Source organism: Mizuhopecten yessoensis, unplaced genomic scaffold (genome assembly GCF_002113885.1).
Source record: "Mizuhopecten yessoensis strain PY_sf001 unplaced genomic scaffold, ASM211388v2 scaffold2255, whole genome shotgun sequence".
Lineage (NCBI taxonomy): Eukaryota > Metazoa > Mollusca > Bivalvia > Pectinida > Pectinidae > Mizuhopecten > Mizuhopecten yessoensis.
Window position 1 is genome coordinate 168029 of NW_018404455.1, and position 23268 is coordinate 191296.

Genomic DNA, 23268 nt, shown 5'->3' on the forward strand with positions numbered 1-23268 from the left:
TAGATGTGTGGGGGTGATTGATTAAATTCAATTAATAATTTTCCGGGGAAAAAGACGTTAGATATCTAGAAATACATTGGAATTTTCTTAACTATGTCTTACTACCAGGTGTTCTGACCGCTATAATTAGCCCTTATGGTACCAGTTATAACAGTGTAAATGGGACATTTTTAGAGATTAAAGATGAATATGTTTTTTGGTAGAATTTCCCGACAACTTTAATTATAAACGTTTCGTTTCGTTTTCATGTCATCCGTATTTTGTAGTAACCATCTATTATGAACAACAAACATGGAGGGTGACGGCGGGCCACATGCGTTGTACGTTGCAATGCAGCCGTTGTAAGTGTGTTCCTGTGGTCTATTGATGCATGGATGGCAAGCCTGATGTACATTACTAATCATTTTACAGTGTCATACCCACTAAATCGTAGATCAAGGTGGTAATGTCAAGGAAATCAAATAGCAAACTTCTTTTTTCTGCCCTGACCTTACATTGGTGACTGCAGTTTGAGACACATGCATACGATTTGCTGCTGGTGGATCTAAATATACCGAATGACGTGATTGGCTATCGTTGTAGCAAGATGAAAATGTTAACTGCGAGCTCGATTTTGGGTATAATGACACTAGGACATTAATAAAATGCGTAAATAATGCAAGAAACAAGCCGTTTTATATCTCCATTAAATCTCTTACATATACGGTATGATATTTATATCGATGTGCCATATGACCTGCATGATGTAACGTTAGTGTTTATACCAGATCATGTCCCCGACATATTGTTAACGTTAGATCGTTACAGATAACTTCTCACACAGGAAACAACTGTTGACGTGTAGTGTGTATGAGGTTATTCTTGCACTTGTTACTTAAATGTCACTTTGTTTGTTACTCTGCAGACTTCATTTTACTTGAAAGTCAATGGAGTACTTGACAGATAACATGGTCAGTCATTAGGGGTTTCTGTGTGTGGTCCCATCTGTAGCTCATACCAAACATGTCTGGTGTACATGTCTGGCCACCATATTTTACTTTTTAGGTATCAATCCACAGTTAAGACTATACTTGCGTTTCCTATGTAACGATACATTTGAATTTAGATACCAATATTTATTGATGATACTAGATAAACCTACTGTAGTAAACCAATGTTAAAGGTTTAACACAGCAAGATTCTTTTAGGGGATGCCTCATTACGGTCAGCATAATAATATAATAATATCCCATAAAAAAACAGTCAACAATCTGCCTCTTACACATAAAAATATGTGTGTTTCAGGTATCCCGAACTATCCTTGATTTTACTGCCAACCCTAGATATTTCATAATCTACTTGTATCTAAGATTAATTTGTAAAAGTTGTGCATTGATTAGGTTGCCTTGCAAGCGTCAGCTGTAGGGAATTTTCCTGGAGAGCCAAGGGTCGCAGATTCGAGCCCCAGCGACGACACTATCTTTATCTCTATTCCTCATCTTACTACAAATTTATTGGCAGGCAAAGTTCACAGCCACTCATTAAAATATCTCTGTTGAAACCTACTCCCATGTTTCCTTTACATTTCACTTAATCTTGTGTATATTCAGATATCTTCTTGGCTTAAACCTCATACATTGTTGGAGATTTATCCAGGAATTTCTGTGCTAATATATGCAAAAACTCAAGTGCCTATTTTAAGCTTCAAACATTTTAGTATATATATTAGTTTGGCTTGTAAAATCTCTGACCCAAATCACAGGTGATTTATAGTAATCAATTGGCCCCAAATTATCTTCCCTACCAAAGGTACTTATAATTTTTAAAAATTCAGATATCTATGTGCAAGATTACTAGCTAGCTGCAAAAGATTGCAGGAACAAGTCACAGGGCTTTCAGCTGACCTTGACATTTAGCCATTTTAGAAGTCAAATCACTCTTCCCTTAAATCTGATGAGTCCAAACATTTCAAACAGACCTATCCTTTAAAACCCAAGAATGAAAGTTCATTTTGATAGTCTCAAAGAGTCTACTGAAAGCTCGTAGTCTCAAGAGTCTACTGAAAGCCTGGAGTCTCAAGAGTCGTTCGCGAAGAGCATTTATTCAACTTCACACTCAATCAGCGAGATAGCAATTCCAATATTTCAAACTTCAGTTGGATATTTTATCAAATTCATTGTGTTTCTATCGATTTTGTTTAACTTCTACATCATTATCACTTATCTGGCTACTAGTGACAGGCAATGGTTTGGGAAGTAGACTTTCCCTTAAAAGTTAAATCCACCTTCTCTGGGGGGAAACCAAGGAGAGCTAATCGGTTCATGGTGCTGAAATACTTTATAAATTGCTATATATCTTCAACAATATAGATATACAAATAAGTTACGGGTTACTACTATGTGTTAAGTGGTGGAAACCTGGCTTTCGAAGTTTATTGTGATCAGTATAGACTATAGAAACATGCAAACTTTATTGCATAGGATTGATGCAAAATAACATGAAATTGATTTGACTTCCTTCCATCTCAATAATTTTTTATTGTCTTGTCTATGAATTCATTTACCATTATTGTGATAAGATATGGCTTCAGAACTTGTAATAACTTGTACCAAATCCTTTATACTAATTGGACTAAAAGAAATGTTTATTACAAATTTTTATACAGAGAAATCACATTATGTGTTTTGATATTTACTTCTTTTAAGTATTTATTAGACCTACCATTAACTTCTCACATACTTTCAGAATTCTACACCATAACAGAATATTGAAATAAATGTTGAGAGTCTGTATCTGGAAAGTTTATAGTTTCTTGACACAGAGGATCATTTGGTCAGAAGCATTATTTAGGGGTTTGCATTCATTAAGTTAGTATGAATTAGAAAACACTCAATAGATCAAAACCAAACTCGGATTAAGCAACGAAACAGAAAATAACAAACATCACTCAAAGTTTTAAGAAGGCAAGATGTAATTTTTGTTGTCACAAACAACATATAATGGTGATATGACTTTGTCATGGCTGAATGATTTCCTTTACAGCGTTTTACCTACAGTCATCCATGACCCAGATGCCCAGGAAGATGAGGAAGACGAGACGGGGATGTCGGACGAGGAGGGTGTGAGAATGGAGGAGGGGCAGGAGGAGGAAGGGTTTGACTATGCAGACCCCAACTTTGAGGACTCTGCTGCATACAGGTAAGTAGTCCTGGAACGTATGAGTTTGTTTGTACAGGTAAGTTGTCTTGGAACATATGAGTTTGTTTGTAAAGGTAAGTAGTCCTGGAGCGTATGAGTTTGTTTGTACAGGAAAGTAGTCCTGGAGCGTATGAGTTTGTTTGTACAGGAAAGTAGTCCTGGAGCGTATGAGTTTGTTTGTACAGGTAAGTAGTCTTGGAGCGTATGAGTTTGTTTGTACAGGTAAGTTGTCTTGGAACATATGAGTTTGTACATACAGGTAAGTTGTTAAGTAATGGATGAGTTTGTTCATACAGGTTACATATTGTAAAGAATCTGTTACAAATTTTAAATAGAAACAAAGTTAGTTGTTAAGGGTGTAAAAAAAAGGTTTTAGCTCCATATATAGGCCCTGTTCCTCCCTTTTCACTTTGATCCCTCTTTTTCTTCCAATCCCCGATCACATCCCTGTATACTCAACTTTAACAGTGCTTCCTTGAAAATTGATCAAATATTTTGGGGTAAGTTGGGTAACTGGAACCACACATTTGTTAAGGCCTTGGATCAGTGTTATGGGGCTAAATGTGTTCTGTTACTGTGTCCATGATATAATAAGGTTGACAGTTCTTGCTCTTTGCTATTAGTTCTGGACTATTATATGATTGATAGACTTATCGCTTTGTGATATCTCTCTCCTCAGTTGGAATGTGTACAGGATATTTTATTGACGCCATGTTTGCTGCAGTGTTCCTCAGTCGTACCTGAGGAATATCGAACCGTAATGCAAGATGTATTGTTAATCCTTTTATGTCATAATTCATATTTCATTTCTAATATGACTATGAGTCGGTCAAATAGCATTCAGTAGACTATTTATATTCATTTTATTGGGTCGTAGTCCAATCACTAATGGTGCAATCGAATTGAATCCCGGATATCTTCGTGAAAGGCAAGTACGCTACCCACTGCACCATCCAATCACTATTTACTGTTACCCTATGTTATTGTTATTTTATATACTTGTGTTTGTCGCAACAATAGCTCTCAAAAATATGTATGCGGCAATATGTTCGTGTGGAAGTCCCATATATATATATGGTGCCTGTCTGGGATCAGTGTTGTTTGCCTATATGGTTCTGCATGACGGGGAATTAGCTCCTAAAGCTATAGCCTGGTAAAAGAGCTATCTATTTACTTGGACAGATACGATGATGAGCACAATAAACCTGTTGACCTTGATAACTCGGATGAGGCGTTGCTTGGTGAGAGTGTGGGATACATGGACGACATACCCGCTGGTGATCTGGAACAGCAGAATATTTACATAGATGACCACGCTTACGCTGACGTTGATGACGCAAGGGAATCAACAACCAGTGATGTTGTGTTCATTCAACCACCCCCTGTACAGATCAGGTTTGTGTTAGAGTGATGTTGTGTTCATTCAACCACCCCCTGTACAGGTTAGGTTTGTGTTGGAGTGAACAATTTTCTAAATCGTGTCTTTGGTTTGTTTGTGTTTTACATCCTATTAACAGCTATGGTCATTTAAGGACATGTCAGGTTTTGGTGGTGGAGGAAAGCCGTAGTTTCCAGAGAAAAACCACCGACCTACGGCCAGTACCTGGCAACTGCCCCATGTAGGTCTCGAACCTGGACCCAGTGGTGGGGGGCCGGTGGTAGCAGAATGTCAGACGCTTTAACCACTTGGCCACCGTATCTAAGTCAAACAGAATAATTGTTTTGTTTCACACTTTATATGTTCCGAAACACCTCTGTATAAATAAGTATTTGATATCATTTTGCAGCATTAAAAATACTAGTTATATTTGCACTATTGCTTTAATGATTATTAAAAGAAATATAGCAATATAAAGCGTAGCACTGTACCTTTTAATCTTTCACAATCATATATTATGCTACTTTATGCAAAGTGATATGTTTTGAAATTTAGAGAAACAAGTTTAAAAATGCCAATATCATTTATGTCAACTTTGTGTTCCTGAAAGAAGTGGGCTATCATTAAAAAAATTAAGGTATATTTAAGATAAAAAAAAAATGTTTAGGGAGGCTACAATAATAATGATCTACTTTTCATATCCACATATCAACAATTTACAGATAATAAAGAAAAGAAAAGAGAGATCCAACACTCCTTATGTAGAAAAATTGGTAGTGTTCTCAGGTGGATTCCCAGGGGATTCACTAGTAATCATTACTATAGAAACTACAGAAAAGGATTCTCAACAACAGCTTTGTTATTTAGTCGACATCTACATGTTTGAATTGCTATGCAGCCATCATCAGGACATATCAGTTGAAACATGTAGACGTCGAGTAAACAACAAAGCTGTTCTTGTGGTGTTGAGAACAATTTACAGAGTGAAGGGAAATTATATTTATGGTGTTTGTGAATGAAAATCTTCAGTGTAAACCAGTCAACGTGTGGATATTTTGTAAAGTTAAAAGATTAGTTTGGTATATTTTAGAGATGAATGCTATAATAAAACTGGTTTTGTTTGATTTTACTAGGGGAGACCACACTTACGACATATCCCCAATGCTGCATGACAAAAATCTACCGGAGGGATGGAGTCGGCGTGTGGTGCAGCGACTCAATGGCAAATCAGCTGGGAAATATGACGTGTACCTTTACAGGTATATATACAATTGTGGCAATACCACTAGATAACCCAGGTGCCTGCCCCACGATGGGACATGGTCATTCATACATATATCCCATTATTAATAGAAACCTGAAGACCAGCCTCAATTTATATAAAAGAATATTATTTAAATTCGTAAAAACAACAAATGTCTCTACAATTTTAAGCTATCTGAAAACCGTTGGTCTGTTCCAAAAGATATGTTTCCATAGTCAAATAGATATTCAACTTCACATTTATCTTTTACTTTTTTGTTCGTTTGATATGATTTTGAGTTTTATTGACCATAACCCTGTCTGTGTTGATAATATAAGCCTGTGATAAAAATATGAATAAGGATTTGTATGAAATATGCAAAAATTCAGCTTTTAGCTTTTACATGCAGTTGTTTAAAACAAAATAGTATTGAGTAATTGAACAATATCAGTAGCGTTATTGAATTGTAATACTGAAAATATATCATCATATGATAATTTATGCCAGACCTTCAAGTTTAAAACAGGTTTTGCTTTGATTTATTGATATAAATTGAAAAACAAATTTAATAAGCATAGTAAAATAGATCAGATGATCCCTTATTCTGTTATATTGCTTAAATAGGAAGTAAATTCTTGATTGCTCCAAAATTCATATGAAATGTTTGTGTGTTTGATCAGTAAAATAATATATGATATTTTTTAGCCCATCTGGAAAGAAGATGAGATCCAAAACAGAGCTGGCTACGTATGTGGCGGAGAAGCAGTTGGAACTGGATGTGGAGGCTTTCGACTTCACGGTACGAGGAAAGCACCACAGTACCAACCAGGGTAGTGTCACGAGGAAAGGCCAGAGGAAAAACAAGGCAGAGAAAAGGGAAATCATGAAATCTCCCAGTGTAAGATCTCCAGTAAAGACAAAAATGACACCAAAATCCTCCACAAAATCACTAAAAGCATTGTCAAAACCCCCAAGCAAAGCCAGTAAAACAAAGACATTAAAAACTGGTAAATCACAGAAATCGGACAAACTAGAGATAAAACAGACAACTAGTGGAAAAGTGAAGGTTTCTCCAAAACTCAGCCGTAAACGGTCTCGATCTATGACTAAAAATGTTTCACCGAAAGAAGAGACAAAAATACAGCTAAGTAAAACATCACAACAGTCTGGTAAACGTAAAAACATTTCACCCAAGAAAACACTGGCACAGAAACTGGTAATAAAAATGGCATTTGGTCCCGGTGTGAAAAGGAAAGGTGACGCAGAGGAGGAAGGTCCTGCAAAGAAACAGAAAAAGAAAGGGAAAGGGAGAGGACGTGGTCCCAAAACAAAAGTGGTGGACGATAATGAGGAGGATTCTGTGACGGAGAATGGGGGGAAATTACGTATTGGGGATAGTGATGACATAAGTAAACTGGATACGTTCAATGAAAAATTAGACTCTCCAACAATGGACGATGAGTATAATGATTCGTTCCCAGATGAGAACATGAACTCACAACTGTCGCCAAGGTTAAATCCACACACGATGGTGCACTCAAACGTTACTCAATCAATGTCTAAAGATTTAACCAAAAAAGAGGTGAGTAAGAAGAAGCCAAAATCCCATGGTGATAATATCTTTGACTTGTTTCAAAATGTTGGTATGGACAGTAACAATGTGTGTGACAGCAGTGCCGAGGAGTCAGAAATCGTGCCAGTGACATCTGAACCAGTCAAAGTCGATCCAGCTAAAGTGGCAACAGAACGACGACCTTCACGGCAGCGAATGCGCAGTAAAAGATACAGTGCTGACATCTATAGTGTTGATGAACCAAAAGTGCAACGCAACTCATCGCGAAGACAGTCGTCAACCTTGTCTCCCTCTGTGGCAAAGACTGCGAAACTCAGTACTGATTTAGACGGTACAGCAGTGTTGGGGGGTTCTGTCATTAATGTGGCACCCAGCAGTGTCCAGCTTCCCGGTGGTATCGCCCTGAGTGACAGTATGGTCAGTGGTGCTACAGCGCCTGGTTTGGTCAGTGCTGATATGGTCAGTGGTGGGGTCATGGCAGGGGAACTGGTCAGTGGTGTTTATGTTATGGCTAGTGTTGTTACGGCCAATCCTGATGGAATAGACATGTCCCAGGTCGTGACCCCTGCATACACATACTGTCTAACAAATCCTGAGGGAACGAACTTGTACGCCACATCAGATAATGTTGAGGCTAACCCTTCAGTGTCCGCCGATGATGCTATTCAAGATGAAATAGATACAAAAGACAATGAAAGTAAAGTTGATACTAATACTAACGCTGATACAACTCCAGAAATTTCCGAGAACATTTCTGATGAAGTAGAAGAAAGAAGTTTGTGTCCTTCAAAATCATCCCCTATCAAACCACCTATTAGGAGTTCACCTGTTAAATCTTCACCTTTCAAAAGCTCACCTGTAAAAATCACTTCTGCAAAATATTCACCTGTAAAAATGTCCTCAAAGACTAACAACAAATCCAATGTGGCATCAGGAGATACCAAAGGGAAGTTCTGTGCTTCTGCTGTTGAAAATTTGGACGATTTATTTACATTTATTAAGAATGTTCCAGCATCGCCACGGCATCAGAGGAGAGCCAGTAACGAGGAAGGTCCCAAGTTTTCACCACTTTTATCTAGTCCTGAAAGGTCAAGGTCACGGAGTGTGTCCTTGTCAGCTACATCCCCTCAGCTTGCCAGTGAAGAAATTAGTCATGTGGAAGGTAAATCTGTGATCATTGAGGCCATTTTAGGATACTGTATGAGTGATTATTTTGGCGGACAAAACTTTTAGCGTATAATGAATTAGATCTGATGAATTGGCTCAATTTTCACATAGAAAACTAGATAAAAAACCTTCAATGAGCACAAGTATGAATTAGCGTAAGGTTTGGAATGCTAAAATTACAATCCTGCAAAAAATTGTATGTTTAAGTTTATCTATTTTCTGCCAGTTACATTCTTCGAAATACAGAGTAAAGCAACTTGGCAAAACATTTAGTTCTCAAAATATTTTTTAAATATTGATAGAGAATTCCTCTGCCTCTAACAGTCCATTGCAATTTTCATTAAAAGATAAACCCAAAAATTGAGTGAGAAAGCAAGATAGCAAACCTGTTTATTCTGGATATATCCTTATATCTGGTTTGTTAACATGTTTTATGTGTGTCTACAGACAGCAAAATTGCTCCTTAATATCAACCTTTATCATTATTTCAGCCCGTAACAAACTGATTTCTTACATCCCCAGAGGTTTGTTATAGATGTGTTTTACTGAAGATTACTAGTTCCTTATGAGCCTATGCTATTATGTTTGTGATGGTCATAGGTAGACCATTTCCATCCTCAGTTTTAGTGAGGGGGGTGTTGTGTTAATTTGAGTCTGTCTGTGACACTGTAGTTTCTGAGCAATCTTTATCCTGAATATCATCCGATTTCCTTCAAACTTGGGTCTGTAGATGCATTTCAGGCTGGCTCATAATAGTTTGAAGGTTACTTTTTTACTATACACTGTACTTATATATATGCAAGTTTACTGAAATCTGATTTGGGCATTTGTTCCATACATGTAGTGAATAAATTTAATGAATTTGTTGTTTTGTTCGACATTGTTTTACTAGTAATTGTTCACAAAAAAATGTTTATTAAAACAGACATCAGATACTTGTTTTTGATTGTTACATAGATATCCCATCTGACTCCGAAGAGGCAGAATTTACACCCACAAGACGGTTGTCAGCCGAGACAGAGAGTAAATACTTTGCCCATGGGAAGTTTCTTCCTCGCCCTGAACTCCATAGGGATACAACTTGGGTCCCTCCAAAGTCTCCTTTCTGCCTGATACAGGAAAGTCTGTACCACGACCCCTGGAAGCTCCTCATAGGGACCATTTTCCTGAATAGGACCACAGGTAAAGCATGTCACAAAAAGTTTGTGTGAACTGTTTTCCAAGAATAGAAAAAAAAAACATATTTTTAAAAAAATAACGTTGGTATTAAAAATGTTAGTTTGAATGTTTCTAGGAAAATGAGTTTGATTTAAAATGTATTCAGGCACATGTATTTGATTTTTAGCTTGCCTGTTCGAAGAACAGAGAGAAAATGTTAAAGTTTTACCTGCAAGTTATTTAGAAGCTTGTCATTCATTAAAATTGTGTAGTAGGATGCTGATATTTGGCATGGAGGTTCCTGTGGGGTATACTATTGATGTAGTGAAGTTAAAATTTAAAAATAATTTCAAATTTTGATTTTTTTTTTTACCTGTTTTGTACTTAACTTTTTTGAAGCACATCAACGTTAAAGTTTTACCTGCAAGTTATTTAGAAGCTTGTCATTCATTAACTATGTGTACTAGGATGTTGATATTTTGCATGGAGGTTCCTGTGGGGTAAACTATAAGAAGTGAAGTTAAAATTAAAGAATAATTTCAAATCTTTTTGGACTTTTGACCTCTTTTGAACTTTTTTACAAACAAATTTTGAAATAGGATTAAATTTTAAACAGGCGAGCATTTGGTGGCTTTGACACCATCTCTGGTTTAAGGTAGCATTAAAGCAGAAACACAACTGTGTCCAGATGTTCTGTTAAGACGGCTTTGTGTGCTGTGTAATATAAGGATGACTGTGTGCTGATGATATGTAATATTGTGTATTGGTTTGTTGGGGTTTTAGGCAAGGCAGCTATCCCTCTTCTATGGAAATTTTTCAACAAATGGCCGAACCCAGACGCAGCGAGGAAAGCAGACGCTGCAGCCATTGCCAAACTTCTTACTCCACTTGGTCTGCATGAAAAACGAGCAAAGATCATCATCAGGTTTTCTGGTAAATAACACACAGTACACTTTACACAGTCAATACAAGATAGACCTACCTAATGGTCTATCTAATATTGATTGCCTATAGACCTACCTAATGGTCTATCTAATATTGATTGCCTATAGACCTACCTAATGGTCTATCTAATCTTGATTGCCTATAGATCTACCTAATGGTCTATCTAATATTGATTGCCTATAGACCTACCTAAGTGTCTATCTAATATTGATTGCCTATAGACCTACCTAATGGTCTATCTAATATTGATTGCCTATAGACCTACTGAAATTTTCATAGACCAGACCTCTACCAAGACTTTGACCCAAAAATTTAAACTTATATATTCAGTTCTTTATAACATGATATTATGAAAATATGTGTAAAAAATAAAGGAAGGTAATTGAATAGAAAAACTTCATAAACAATTTTGTCTGTGAAGTTAAAGATTGACATAGACCTACAGTGATTTGGTGGTGATTGTCCAGGGGTGTAGTGTTAAGTTGGAACACTTATACTGTCGTACTTAAAACTGAACCCCTATACTGTCACACTTAAAACTGAACACCTATAACGTCATACCTAAAACTGAACACCTATACTGTCACACTTAAAACCGAACCCCTATACTGTCATACTTAAAACCTACCACCTATACTGTCATACTTAAAACCGTACACCTATACTGTCATACTTAAAACTAAACACCTATACTGTCATACTTAAAAACTAACACCTATACTGTCATACTTAAAAACTAACACCTATACTGTCATACTTAAAACTGAACACCTATACTGTCACACTTAAAACCGAACACCTATACTGTCATACTTAAAACCAAACACCTATACTGTCATACTTAAAACCGAACACCTATACTGTCATACTTAAAACCTAACACCTATACTGTCATACTTAAAACTTTGCTTCATATCCAGTTATATTACTGTACACAACACCTTTTTAATGGATGTACAGTTTGACATATACTTGTCAGACTTCTTTAACTAAAGTTCCTTATCGCTGAAAAGGAAACATCAAGTTTTGTTTGGTCCGGTCAAACAGGTAGACAACTCGATACTGTACTTGATGTGATCATTTTAATATATTGCAGATGAGTATCTCACTAAGGACTGGAGCTATCCCGAGGAACTTCATGGAATTGGGAAATATGGAAACGATTCCTATCGGATGTTTTGTGTCAATGAATGGAAAAGGGTAGGTGAAAGAATATGATGACTTACTGGTCACAATTAAAAATGGTTAAACTTTGGACAATCATGATCAAAGAGTAGATCTTCAAACAAGGCCTGATGATAATCAAAGGTTTTCTCATTAATACAAATAATGTAAACAATTTTCTAATGTGTACATGAAATAATAGAAATAATGTAAATAATTTTCAAATATGTACATAAAATAATAATAAAAAATGTAAATAATTTTCAAATGTTTACATAAAATAAAAATCAATAATGTTAACAAAACAGAGAAAGGAGAAGCACTGGCCCTGTAACTTTCTGATATAAGTATAGAATATGTTTTGTTCTCTAGGTTGATCCAAAGGACCACAAGCTGAATGACTATCACACCTGGTTATGGGGGAACCATAAGCAGCTTGGCATTGACTGAAGAGGTCTAACGGGACAGGGGAATTTTTTAATAGAGCATTTGAGTTCTTAGAGGCAACAGATCAGACCACTCCTCATCATAGAGCTTAAACTTGTCAGTTATATTTCTAGAAAATTTGTATTTCATTTTTACAAATTGTTCAGTCAGTATATAAATATTAAGACATTGTTCTGTTAAGAAGGTAGTGAAGTATATACAGTAGATGTAAGAGAATGATGCCATAGTTAAAAAAAAGTCTTCTGCAACTCTGTATAGCACTACAAGTCTCGTCCCATCAGGAAGTATTGTAGCTATGTATGGGAAGGGATACTCGGACAAATCCTGATGATCTGGAAATACAGCCACTCTTGTGTTCTTTGTCAAGCTCTCCTGAAATTAAGTGTTGATGATCTGTGTGATATAAACAGTATTTATGATGGCTGGTAGAAGGCTATAGAATGTGATGATATCCTAGGTCCATATTAATGTATTGTTACAGTGTATGATGAGGCTGAGTATACGTCTTGGTTTATTCTGTATGCCAGCTGTGTTACAGTGTATAGTGAGGCTAGAATGTGATGATATCCTAGGTACATATTAATGTATTGTTACAGTGTATGATGAGGCAGAGTATACGTCTTAGTATATTCTGTATGACAGCTGTGTTACAGTGTGTAGGGAGGCTGAGTATACGTCTTGGTTTATTCTGTATGCCAGCTGTGTTACAGTGTATAGTGAGGCTGAGTAGACGTCTTGGTTTATTCTGTATGACAGATGTGTTACAGTGTATAGTGAGGCTGACTATACGTCTTGGTTTATTCTGTATGACATCTGTGTTACAGTGTATAGTGAGGCTAGAATGTGATGATATCCTAGGTCCATATTAATGAATTGTTACAGTGTATGATGAGGCTGAGAATACGTCTTGGTTTATTCTGTATGACATCTGTGTTACAGTGTATAGTGAGGCTGACTATACGTCTTGGTTTATTCTGTATGACAGCTGTGTTACAGGGTATAGTGAGGCTGAGTATACGTCTTGGCATATTCTGTATGACAGCTGTGGTACAGTGTATGATGAGGCTGAGAATACGTCTTGGTTTATTCTGTATGCCAGCTGTGTTACAGTGTATAGTGAGGCTGAGTAGACGTCTTGGTTTATTCTGTATGACAGATGTGTTACAGTGTATAGTGAGGCTAGAATGTGATGATATCCTAGGTCCATATTAATGAATTGTTACAGTGTATGATGAGGCAGAGTATACGTCTTAGTATATTCTGTATGACAGCTGTGTTACAGGGTATAGTGAGGCTGAGTATACGTCTTGGTATATTCTGTATGACAGCTGTGCTACAGCTTCTATTAAATAATGATATGTCTATGTATTTAAATTGAGAATTGATTTCATCAAAGTTATGTTATGTATATCGCTGTAAAAAGGAAACGGAACCTTGTTAAAAAAATTATATTGAATCTTATAAAGTCATTCTTATATCATACAGCATTGAAATCAATTTGTAAATGATACCAAACATGTGTGAGTTATAATTATCAATGTTTGTTCGCCAACTCTTTCTGTTTCATATTAGCTTTACAGTTTTTAATGCTTTTTTAAAGGCATTTTTGATAAATTCACCAATACAGCAGTGTTGTTAATGATTCAGAAAATAATCTGATTTACAGTGATAATGGTGATCAGAATACATTATTTACAGTGATAATGGTATGTCAGATTACATTATTTTGAATGTTTTGAAGTTTTATAAGTAACCATAGTAGAAATCTTTCATCCTTGAAATTCCAGGAGTTACTCTTGCTTACGTTCTCTGCACCCCTGAAATATGTCATGATGAAATCAAAGGCTCTGTAAGCACCACCTGGTGGAGGATACAAGAAGATTAGTTATATCCTTTGATGTACATCAAAAGAATGGTGCAGCATGGCAGCATAACAGTCAAATTAACCAGCTTTGAAGTTGGATGTTAAGTCTGTATTCTTCAAAGGAGATATCAGCCTAGAGATTGGTCAGGGTTTTGTTTTTACCTGAAATCAATCAAATAGCTACCTGTGTGCCTTCAATTTTTCCATGGTATATCCCAGTGGTGCAGAACTCATGCAGTGAACATAAGTGCGTAGAACCCCTGGATTCCAAGGATGGAAAACTCATTAGGATACGATTTATGTGGATCTATTAGTGATTATTGCTTTGTAAACAAATTTATCATTCTGAAATTATGATTATTTGTTTTAAACCTGTTAAAATGTCTCTCACAGGACAGGTTTCATAACGTTACATTAGTTGATATTTCAATCAACTGGATCAAGTTTTTAGAAAGTAATAAAATCTTTTAGCTGAATGTCATGTAAAGGACATGCATGTTTAAAGTGATAATTATTTCATAAATGCAAAACTGTGCTAAGCAAACTTCTGACATTTGGCTTCTTTACATGTAGGAAATTGATTTTTTTTTAAAACTGCTCTGACTGTGGATATGGACCTGGTTGATTGAATAGACTGTTAAAAGTGAAACATGAAAATGCAAGCTCGACCAAACCCATTTGTTCAAGGAGTGAGAAGCATATCAAGTAGTTAACACATCTAATGCCAGGATTTGTTTAATAAATTAACATTACAATCTCAATCTGTACATGTATATAAAAATCAAAATGTTTTCTTAAAATCATATGTTTAGAAGTTTTTCAAAATCCTGTTCGTGTATAAGATTGCTTTTTAGACGTTTTACTGGAAAATTGAATTCATAAAAAAAACGTATTTACAAATTTGAATATTTTGTAACAATAAATGGAAATACTGAAATAAATGTTAAGACTGAATACAATATAAATATTTGTAAATTCCAATCACGTGCCCACAATGGTAATTCATTAGTGTAAGGGAGACAACTGTTCTTATCATATTTTTTGGAGTTTCATTGGAGTAAATTATATGACAATTGACTTTTTTTAGGGAGAGTAGAATAAAAGTTTTTGGCATTACAAATACAACCTGAGAGATTTCCATCACTTTTACTGAAGTATAAAATATTCATAATTAATAATAAATACCATTTGAAGTCAATTTTGAACTTTTACAATCGAGTGATGATTATATTTACATCGTTGAATGTAAGCAAATATAATATCCACATCAGACACAGTGTGAATGTCCTGTTTTTAAAATGATAATAATTTAATGAAGATTAGTTATAGAATAAACCACCTTTGTTGCCATATGTATGTTTGTTCCTTTATTATATTAATTTTGTTCCTAATGAACAAAAAAATCTGATCAGTGTTACGATGTAGATGTCTTTGTCCGTCCATGTCTATAGTGTGCAATTCTTGATTTGTTAATTTAATGAATTTAATATTCAAACAATTCATGGAGTAGTTTTAAACAATACTTTTCAAAATTTCTTCAAGAAACTAGTGTTTCTTTGACTTAAAATCATCATTGTGAACTTATGTTAATTATAGATTTAGAATATTTTTCAAAATACCTTAAAGTTTTGTTTATGTTATTTTGAGTTAGATTTCGAGTGACTAACCACACCATTTACTTGAACTTGTGGTTATTCATTCATTTTTAAAAAGTTAATTTTTGGCATCATGAAATGTTCAGTTAATATATTTGAAAAGTAGTTTTCTTAATTTCAAAATCATTTCTATTTCTTCCGATTTCTCATGGCTTTTACTTTCAATGAATACTGAAGTCTGAGCAATAATGGAAGGTTTTAAAACTTTTTTGTTTTGATTTATGAAAATATTTTATTTCACATTTTATTTGTAAAAAATTCTACATAATTGTAAAGAAAAAAATGTCTTAATAAAATTATAAAGAAGATTATACAAATTATATAATAAAAATCAAGGCAAAACATTACATTTAGAAAACTTAAGTATAAGCTAATTTTATATGAGAAATCGGGAGCACACTGAGAAATAACCTGGTTATCTCCCTTTATCAATATGCTGCACATCAAATTTTATGTACTAGAATGAGTAGTGTTAGAGTTGCACTTGAGTTCAACAATGACATGATTTTATGAGCAAGCAGAGTATTGAGGAAAGTCAAATAATTCTGATAGATTAAAGCGTACAAAGCCCATGGAATGCTGTACTAGTAGTGTGCACTATTGACACCTTGTTAACCCAGTAATAAGTATGGAGATCCTCTTGATCCTTGTCTTGGAGGACTCCTATACTGTTTAAACTATTTACAGCAGTGGAACTATTAAGAAAACAATGCATCGTTCATTCTGGCTAAGGGTGTTCTGTTTGTTTTGATTTTTGTTTTACAAAAATAGAGAAATTTTCACATTTAACTAAGCTTCACTCTTTTGGCAAATTTGACATTTACCTGAGAATAATTTTTATGGTCTTAACATACATTTATTCTTCCAACATTATCATCTAAACCCAATATATTTTGTATTATTGATTGTATGTGTATATATAGACTTTCGATTTACTTACCTACATATGGTTTTGTGGATTCTGTTATAATCATGAAATCATTTGACAGGATTGATATAATTGATCATGCTAGTATCCTAACCTACCTATATGTAGCTTGCTATTTACAGTGTTATCAGTCATTTCAGCCTATTTCATATTCAGTGCATGTGCAGTTAGCAAAATCTTGTAAAATAAAACAATGACCTTTCCCTTTATTCTCTACATAAATCAGCGTACACAGTTGCTTATTTACATGACAATATTGATTTTGCCAATTTTTCCAATTCATTTACCATATGGTTTTTATGGGACACGGCAGAGAGCAAGTTCAGGCAGGGCCAAATAGGGAAAGTGAGGGTGAATGTTGAAAAGATTACATCAGTACCAGTGACTGGATATTAGCCTTGGGATAAAGGATACCTGGGGATAGGAACTCATCGTTTTATTACACAGATGTAGCTGTGCTGTTTGAAAGACTACTTTTTGAGATCAGATGAAAATATTTTAACCTAATTAAATATCGTGGAACCAGGCCAACAGAGGGCACAGCATGGGAGACTAACATACAAACATAGAATTTGAGGCCTTATATTTGGAATTTAGATAAAAACTTTCAATACAAAATTTTAGTCTTTTGCTGCTTCCATGTTTTGCACTTTTTACACATGTATTAGGCCGATATTTAACTTAAAATAAGATAAGGGCTTGTAAGCTATTCGGGCCCCTGGGCCTCTTGTAAGTTGGTGTACACTGTATAAGTAACACAGTTTTTGATTTAAATGTCCCTGGGCCTGGTGTAAGTTGGTGTACACTGTATAAGTAACACAGTTTTTGATTTAAATGTCCCTGGGCCTGGTGTAAGTTGGTGTACACTGTATAAGTAACACAGTTTTTGATTTAAATGTCCCTGGGCCTGGTGTAAGTTGGTGTACACTGTATAAGTAACACAGTTTTTGATTTAAATGTCCCTGGGCCTGGTGTAAGTTGGTGTACACTGTATAAGTAACACAGTTTTTGATTTAAATGTCCCTGGGCCTGGTGTAAGTTGGTGTACACTGTATAAGTAACACAGTTTTTGATTTAAATGTCCCTGGGCCTGGTGTAAGTTGGTGTACACTGTATAAGTAACACAGTTTTTGATTTAAATGTCCCTGGGCCTGGTGTAAGTTGCTGTACACTGTATAAGTAACACAGTTTTAGATTTAAATGTCCCTGGGCCTCTTGTAAGTTGGTGTACACTGTATAAGTAAGACACAGTTTTAGATTTAAATGTCCCTGGGCCTGGTGTAAGTTGGTGTACACTGTATAAGTAACACAGTTTTAGATTTAAATGTCCCTGGGCCTCTTGTAAGTTGATGTACACTGTATAAGTAAGACAGTTTTAGATTGAAATGTTTTTGCAGCAACAATACTCTTGTGATAATCATATTTTAGTGCAAAGAAGTGCTGCTATTTTGTTATTGTGTCCAGTACAGTATGTTCTCTACTTGGATGCCAGTGTGGCTTGTAATCCAAGCTTGTCATTTCAATGTTCTCACCGTCAAATATAATTTGTGTTAATATTTATACAATTGCAGTTATCCATTGAAACACAGGTCCCAGACATACAAACAAGATCATGATTGAAGGAATGTTATATTTTCTCTACAGTAAATAGGTTTTCCTACGATCTTAATATCAGTTATGATGTGCCTGGTCCCTATGTTTCTGAAATATATGCCAGATTTGCAACTATTTAAATATCATTGTTTCGAAACCTTCATACCTATGTATTGCTGTGCGTTTCCCAGTGTTTTTAGCATTAGGGATGTTACAAACATTTCTGTTTACCTGTAACCCAACAAGAAACAGGAAATGAAAGTCCATGGGTAGTAAGCTTTTGTTTGTGTCAGCTTTTTATGTGAGTTGTGTATTGTTAAGTATTATTCTTGTTTTTCAGATTTACAATATACCACTGTACATAACATATAGTTAGATATGCTCCTTATTATCATTGTAAATAGTTAAACATTCTGTTTATCATAGATGTACATACTAGTTAGATGACCTGTTTCTCATATGAATGCTGACTTTTAACCCTTATTTGTTATTCATCATGTTGCCGTTTTATCGCTAATCAACTTTATAAGTGTTATATGACATAGGTGTAGTACTGTCTTGTACGAAAATAAAAACAAAACATGCAAATATACCAGAGTTTGTGCCTATAAATCCTGTGGGGACGATGGGGGCCCCGGGGGGATGGTTCGTCGGTATGGCTGTTTTGAAAGTATGTTTGTCCACTTCTTTATGTGAACTTTATGGATTACAGTTGACAGTGTTAAGGTGAAAACAAGGGCTTCATGAGTTCACGGTTGATGCAGGCCCGAAAAAGAATTGATCTCTTGAATGTGCTCGGCATCGTATGAGGCGACTAACGTCGATCCCCCTGCAGATCTGGGGGTTTCATCTGATCCTTTAGTTGCAGTCACCATGACATAAAGATCGATTGGCTGACCAGTTGCAAAACTGAAGTCGAAAGGGCAGTCGATTTATTGATATATAATGTTAAGTAATGTAATGTAAAATTAGTGATCAAAACAGTCATCTGTATCTGTGTAATAATAATTTGATGAAAAATAAATATTAATAATAATAATAATAAACAATTCGAGGTTCTTAAATACCACTTTATCACAACCCAGTTTGGAGGTCGTCTCATAGCGGTTCACAAATTATTATCTTGGTTATAGGGCCTTTGCAACCAGCCACTTTACCTTTCTCAACTCCCTGGGGAACATACAGCCGGTGCTGCTATTTCGGCGCTCACAGCTAGCATTCTACACTTCTAGCACTGTCCAACCACATACTCATTTTACAGCGGAGTATCTTGTTCAAAGATAAAGCACAGTGCCGTGATCTTGACTCTAACCCACGACCCCGGCGTCCTACCACTAGACTACCGTGTCTCCATAAATGTGTAATTTGTTAACGTTAAATATCAATTATCCGATTCTTTTTACTAGGTTGGTGCTATATTTTGGCATTTTGATATCAGTACCTGAACACATGATAATAGTCTCCGAATGGTCACAGAAAACTAAACACGTGCGCTTAAATTTACAAATTCTTCCTCAACGATGTCAACAAAGAGCGCACGTGGAAATGACATTCGGACGACTTGTTAAGTAATTGTTAATGGAGGAGTAATCTAAATAAAATTCAAAATTAGATTTTCAAGTGGTTTCAATCAGGCAAATAAAAAAAATGTCCGCCTGTTGATACAATGGGGAAAAGACAATTTCATTAAAGTGAAAAGACAGTCGGCTTACTGACCGATAACTTTAAGTAGATGAAGATGAAAAGAGTTGAAATTAAATATTAATTCGTTAACGGAGCTAGACGAAATAAATTGCCGTTCGAAACACTAGATTTGATAAGCATTAATCTGACAGCATATCGAGCAATACATTTGACAGGATATCCCTCGATACTTCAACAAAACATCAATAAGTCATAGTAATCGTGCGAAGTCAATTTCTCACGAGTGTTTGATCAAGTCGTTGTTTTCTGCAGTGTACATGTACACCTAATGTTTTATCTACAGATGATATAAACTCATGTGAAGGGGGTACGCTCTCGAAGGTTAAACAAGGAAGCTGTTTCCCGTTTATTTTCCCTGGTGGCTTTGTATACCAGAAACTGCTGAATTATTTACATTTATAGCATTGCCTTAGAATTAACACATTGATGAGAATCCATTCTATATATATATATAAGTAGCATGCGTTTGTGCCGGTCTCGGAAGCTAATTTCATCCCACGTCGAATGTACATCTGCCCTCCTCGGCGACGGAGATCAACACTACAATGATCTCCATGTCCGGTAACATTACATCACTACACATGTTTATATTTATATGATGGAAGTGATGATCTGGCCGATATTCACGTTGTCGCTATGGTACCTGTCTGGCCATTGTGTTATCTTTAATACATGTTTGGGTATCTCAATACCTCGGGAAAGACACATATGATTCTGATTGTTGTGTCATGAGCACCCTATTATGTGTTTTCCAATGCTGTTCCCTTGTCCCACTATAGCTCCCGTAGTTGTTTTCCATTTTATGTACAATCGGACTTCCTTCATTGTCCGGCCTTCTGATGGTCTGTTTTCACAGCCCGAATGTCACTTTTTATTCTACCTTACTAAAGCTATGTTTAAACCTAGTTTCCGACACATTTCTGACGGTTCCAGTAGAGACTTACTTCTGGCTGATGTGTACTCAAAGGAAACATTACACTGGGGCCTAAATAAGAAGTCATTGTGTTGAAATAACAATTACCATTGCTTTATGACGCAATTTTAACGATAAAGAAAGTCAACTTACATATGGGTTTATATACAGGTAGTTATAGTTTGATGAAAGGTGCTTCTGTAGTAAGTTGACGTTATATATCACTTTTCAATTGGTTGGCGTAATATATCACTTTTCAATTGGTTGACGTTGTGATTCTGCAGATCGATATTACCTGATTTGATTGAAACAGAACAGTCAGTTAGTTGATATAGATCACAAACTTCTGTTTTTCTCCTTGATTCCTGGACTGACGTTCTGCCGATAACTGATTGATTAATCAATAGAATAGCAACCATTCCACACGTTTCTCGCCGACTTGTCAAAAGAAAACAAATAACGCGATAAATATTCTTTATCTTCGATGTCCACCCAAGATGACGTGAGATGAAAAGGACATTTGGGTGACTGTTTACTAGTTGGAGGGCAAATATTAACTAAATCTAAATGAAATTGACGTATTGACTTGAATTATAACGAAACGAAAATTCGCTTTATGGATGCGCGTATACAGTCAAAAAGGTAGTCGACTTATTGACAGATAACGTCTTGAAAGTAATTGAAAATGGAAAGAAGTTAAATAATAATTTGTAGATGGACCCGAGGAAAAAAACACAAATTAATTATCGAACTATCGAAACACTAGAACTGATATTCCGAGATATCTCTTGATACTAAAATACCATATGTGATCGTGTGGAGTGGAATTATCTATGGTTTATCTAGTGATGATAATCAATTATGGAGATACGCCCTCGCAAGTGAAACACGGAAACTGTGATTAATTAAAGACACCGTGAGATTACCCGTATATATGCCCTGATTTCACACAGACATCTACGTAAAGAACGTCATAAGTTATATTTATATATTAGGAACTAATTAACTATTTATAGTTGTAGCTATGTTTGGTACATACACACGGCGGGAAATCTAGACTACCTATAACTAGTATGTGTCGATGTTACATCATCCCACGTCCAAGCAAAGTGACGTCAATGTATCGGTTAGCATTTCTTATCTCATCAATATAAATTGCGTCGGTACTAGCAGTTTTCTTTATTACTTAACCTGGTGTAGCATTCCCTTCCATCTGTTCTGACTATCTCAATTGCCTGGGAGACTGAAAATTGTTATTTTCTGTTTTTTGGTGTCACATTAACGCCCGATGTTGGTTTCTGTTCTATTTTGGTGTCACATTAGCTCCCGATGTTGGTTTCTGTTATATTTGGGTGTCACACTAGCTTCTGATGTTGGTTTCTGTCCTATTTTGGTGTCACGATAGCTCTTGGTTTCTGTTATATTTTGGTGTCACACTAGCTTCTGATGTTGGTTTCTGTCCTATTTTGGTGTCAGGATAGCTCCCGATGTTGGTTTTGTTGTATTTTGGTGTCACACTAGCTCCCGATGTTGGTTTCTGTTCTTTATTGGTGTCACCCTAGTGTCACACAAGCTCCCGATGTTGGTTTTTGTTCTATTTTGGTGTCACACTAGCTCCCGATGTTGGTTTCTGTTATATTTTGGTGTCACATTAGCTCCCGATGTTGGTTTCTGTTCTATTTTGGTGTCACACTAGCTCCCGATGTTGGTTTCTGTTCTATTTTGGTGTCACACAAGCTCCCGATGTTGGTTTCTGTTCTATTTTGGTGTTACACTAACTTATGACGGTGTTTTCGTTTATGTTTAGAAATTTTGAATAATGAGACACATAACATAAATTCCGGAATATTTACCCTTACGGGATGTCAGCTTGATAACGTGCCACTGGTCCTCTCAGAATCCTGCTACAGTAACACACAACACATATTTGAGTCATACAATAGTATTTATTGTTGAAAATTATCGTCAAGGCGATTGTCTTTCACATTTTTAATATGCACCAGTAACGCACTTAATATCATACACAAAGTAGCGAGGTTCAGAAATATTGTGAAGTAAAACAGGAATATTCAGTAAATTAACTGTACAATAAATTAAACAAAGTGTCTGAGAGAACAGTGAAATGACAACGGTTTGGTTTGAAAAAGCATGCTAACCTGTTTAAGTCTATGGTATCGTTGATTTGGATCAGCGAGATGAGACGTCCTCGAAAACAGGAAACAGGGTTCGGGTGATCTGAGTTGTTTTACATCTATTCATATTGCAAGCATATATGTATTCAAGGCTCAATGATGATCCCCTATTTCATAAAATTATAAAGAATTTCTTATATACCTGTTTCGAAACTCTAAAACGAAAT

At 35.6% G+C, this 23268-nt stretch overlaps 1 protein-coding gene across 2 annotated transcripts; it reads left to right on the forward strand.

The window, feature by feature from the left end:
- Nucleotides 1-274: 274 nt before the first annotated feature.
- LOC110445386 lies at nucleotides 275-16041 on the forward strand. 2 transcript variants are annotated; one of them, XR_002462350.1, is made up of 10 exons: nucleotides 275-341; nucleotides 3022-3177; nucleotides 4360-4572; nucleotides 5689-5814; nucleotides 6504-8533; nucleotides 9496-9720; nucleotides 10480-10629; nucleotides 11738-11841; nucleotides 12178-12348; nucleotides 14040-16041. XR_002462350.1 is itself a non-coding variant. In XM_021489965.1 (9 exons), exons 1-9 carry the CDS (start codon nucleotides 292-294, stop codon nucleotides 12253-12255), a joined length of 3132 nt encoding a protein of 1043 aa, XP_021345640.1. In that variant the 5' UTR covers nucleotides 275-291; the 3' UTR covers nucleotides 12256-12794. The 2 variants fall into 2 exon arrangements, 1 of the variants encoding a protein (XP_021345640.1); XM_021489965.1 differs by lacking the exon at nucleotides 14040-16041 and having other exon boundaries at nucleotides 12178-12794.
- Nucleotides 16042-23268: the final 7227 nt, after the last annotated feature.

Bases quoted from the DNA above. Each gene is read 5' to 3' on its own strand.
- LOC110445386 (XM_021489965.1), top strand. From the start codon at position 292: ATGGAGGGTGACGGCGGGCCACATGCGTTGTACGTTGCAATGCAGCCG. The intron at 5,815-6,503 runs GTATATATACAA...GATATTTTTTAG, and splicing joins TATGACGTGTACCTTTACAG to CCCATCTGGAAAGAAGATGA. The intron at 10,630-11,737 runs GTAAATAACACA...AATATATTGCAG, and splicing joins GATCATCATCAGGTTTTCTG to ATGAGTATCTCACTAAGGAC.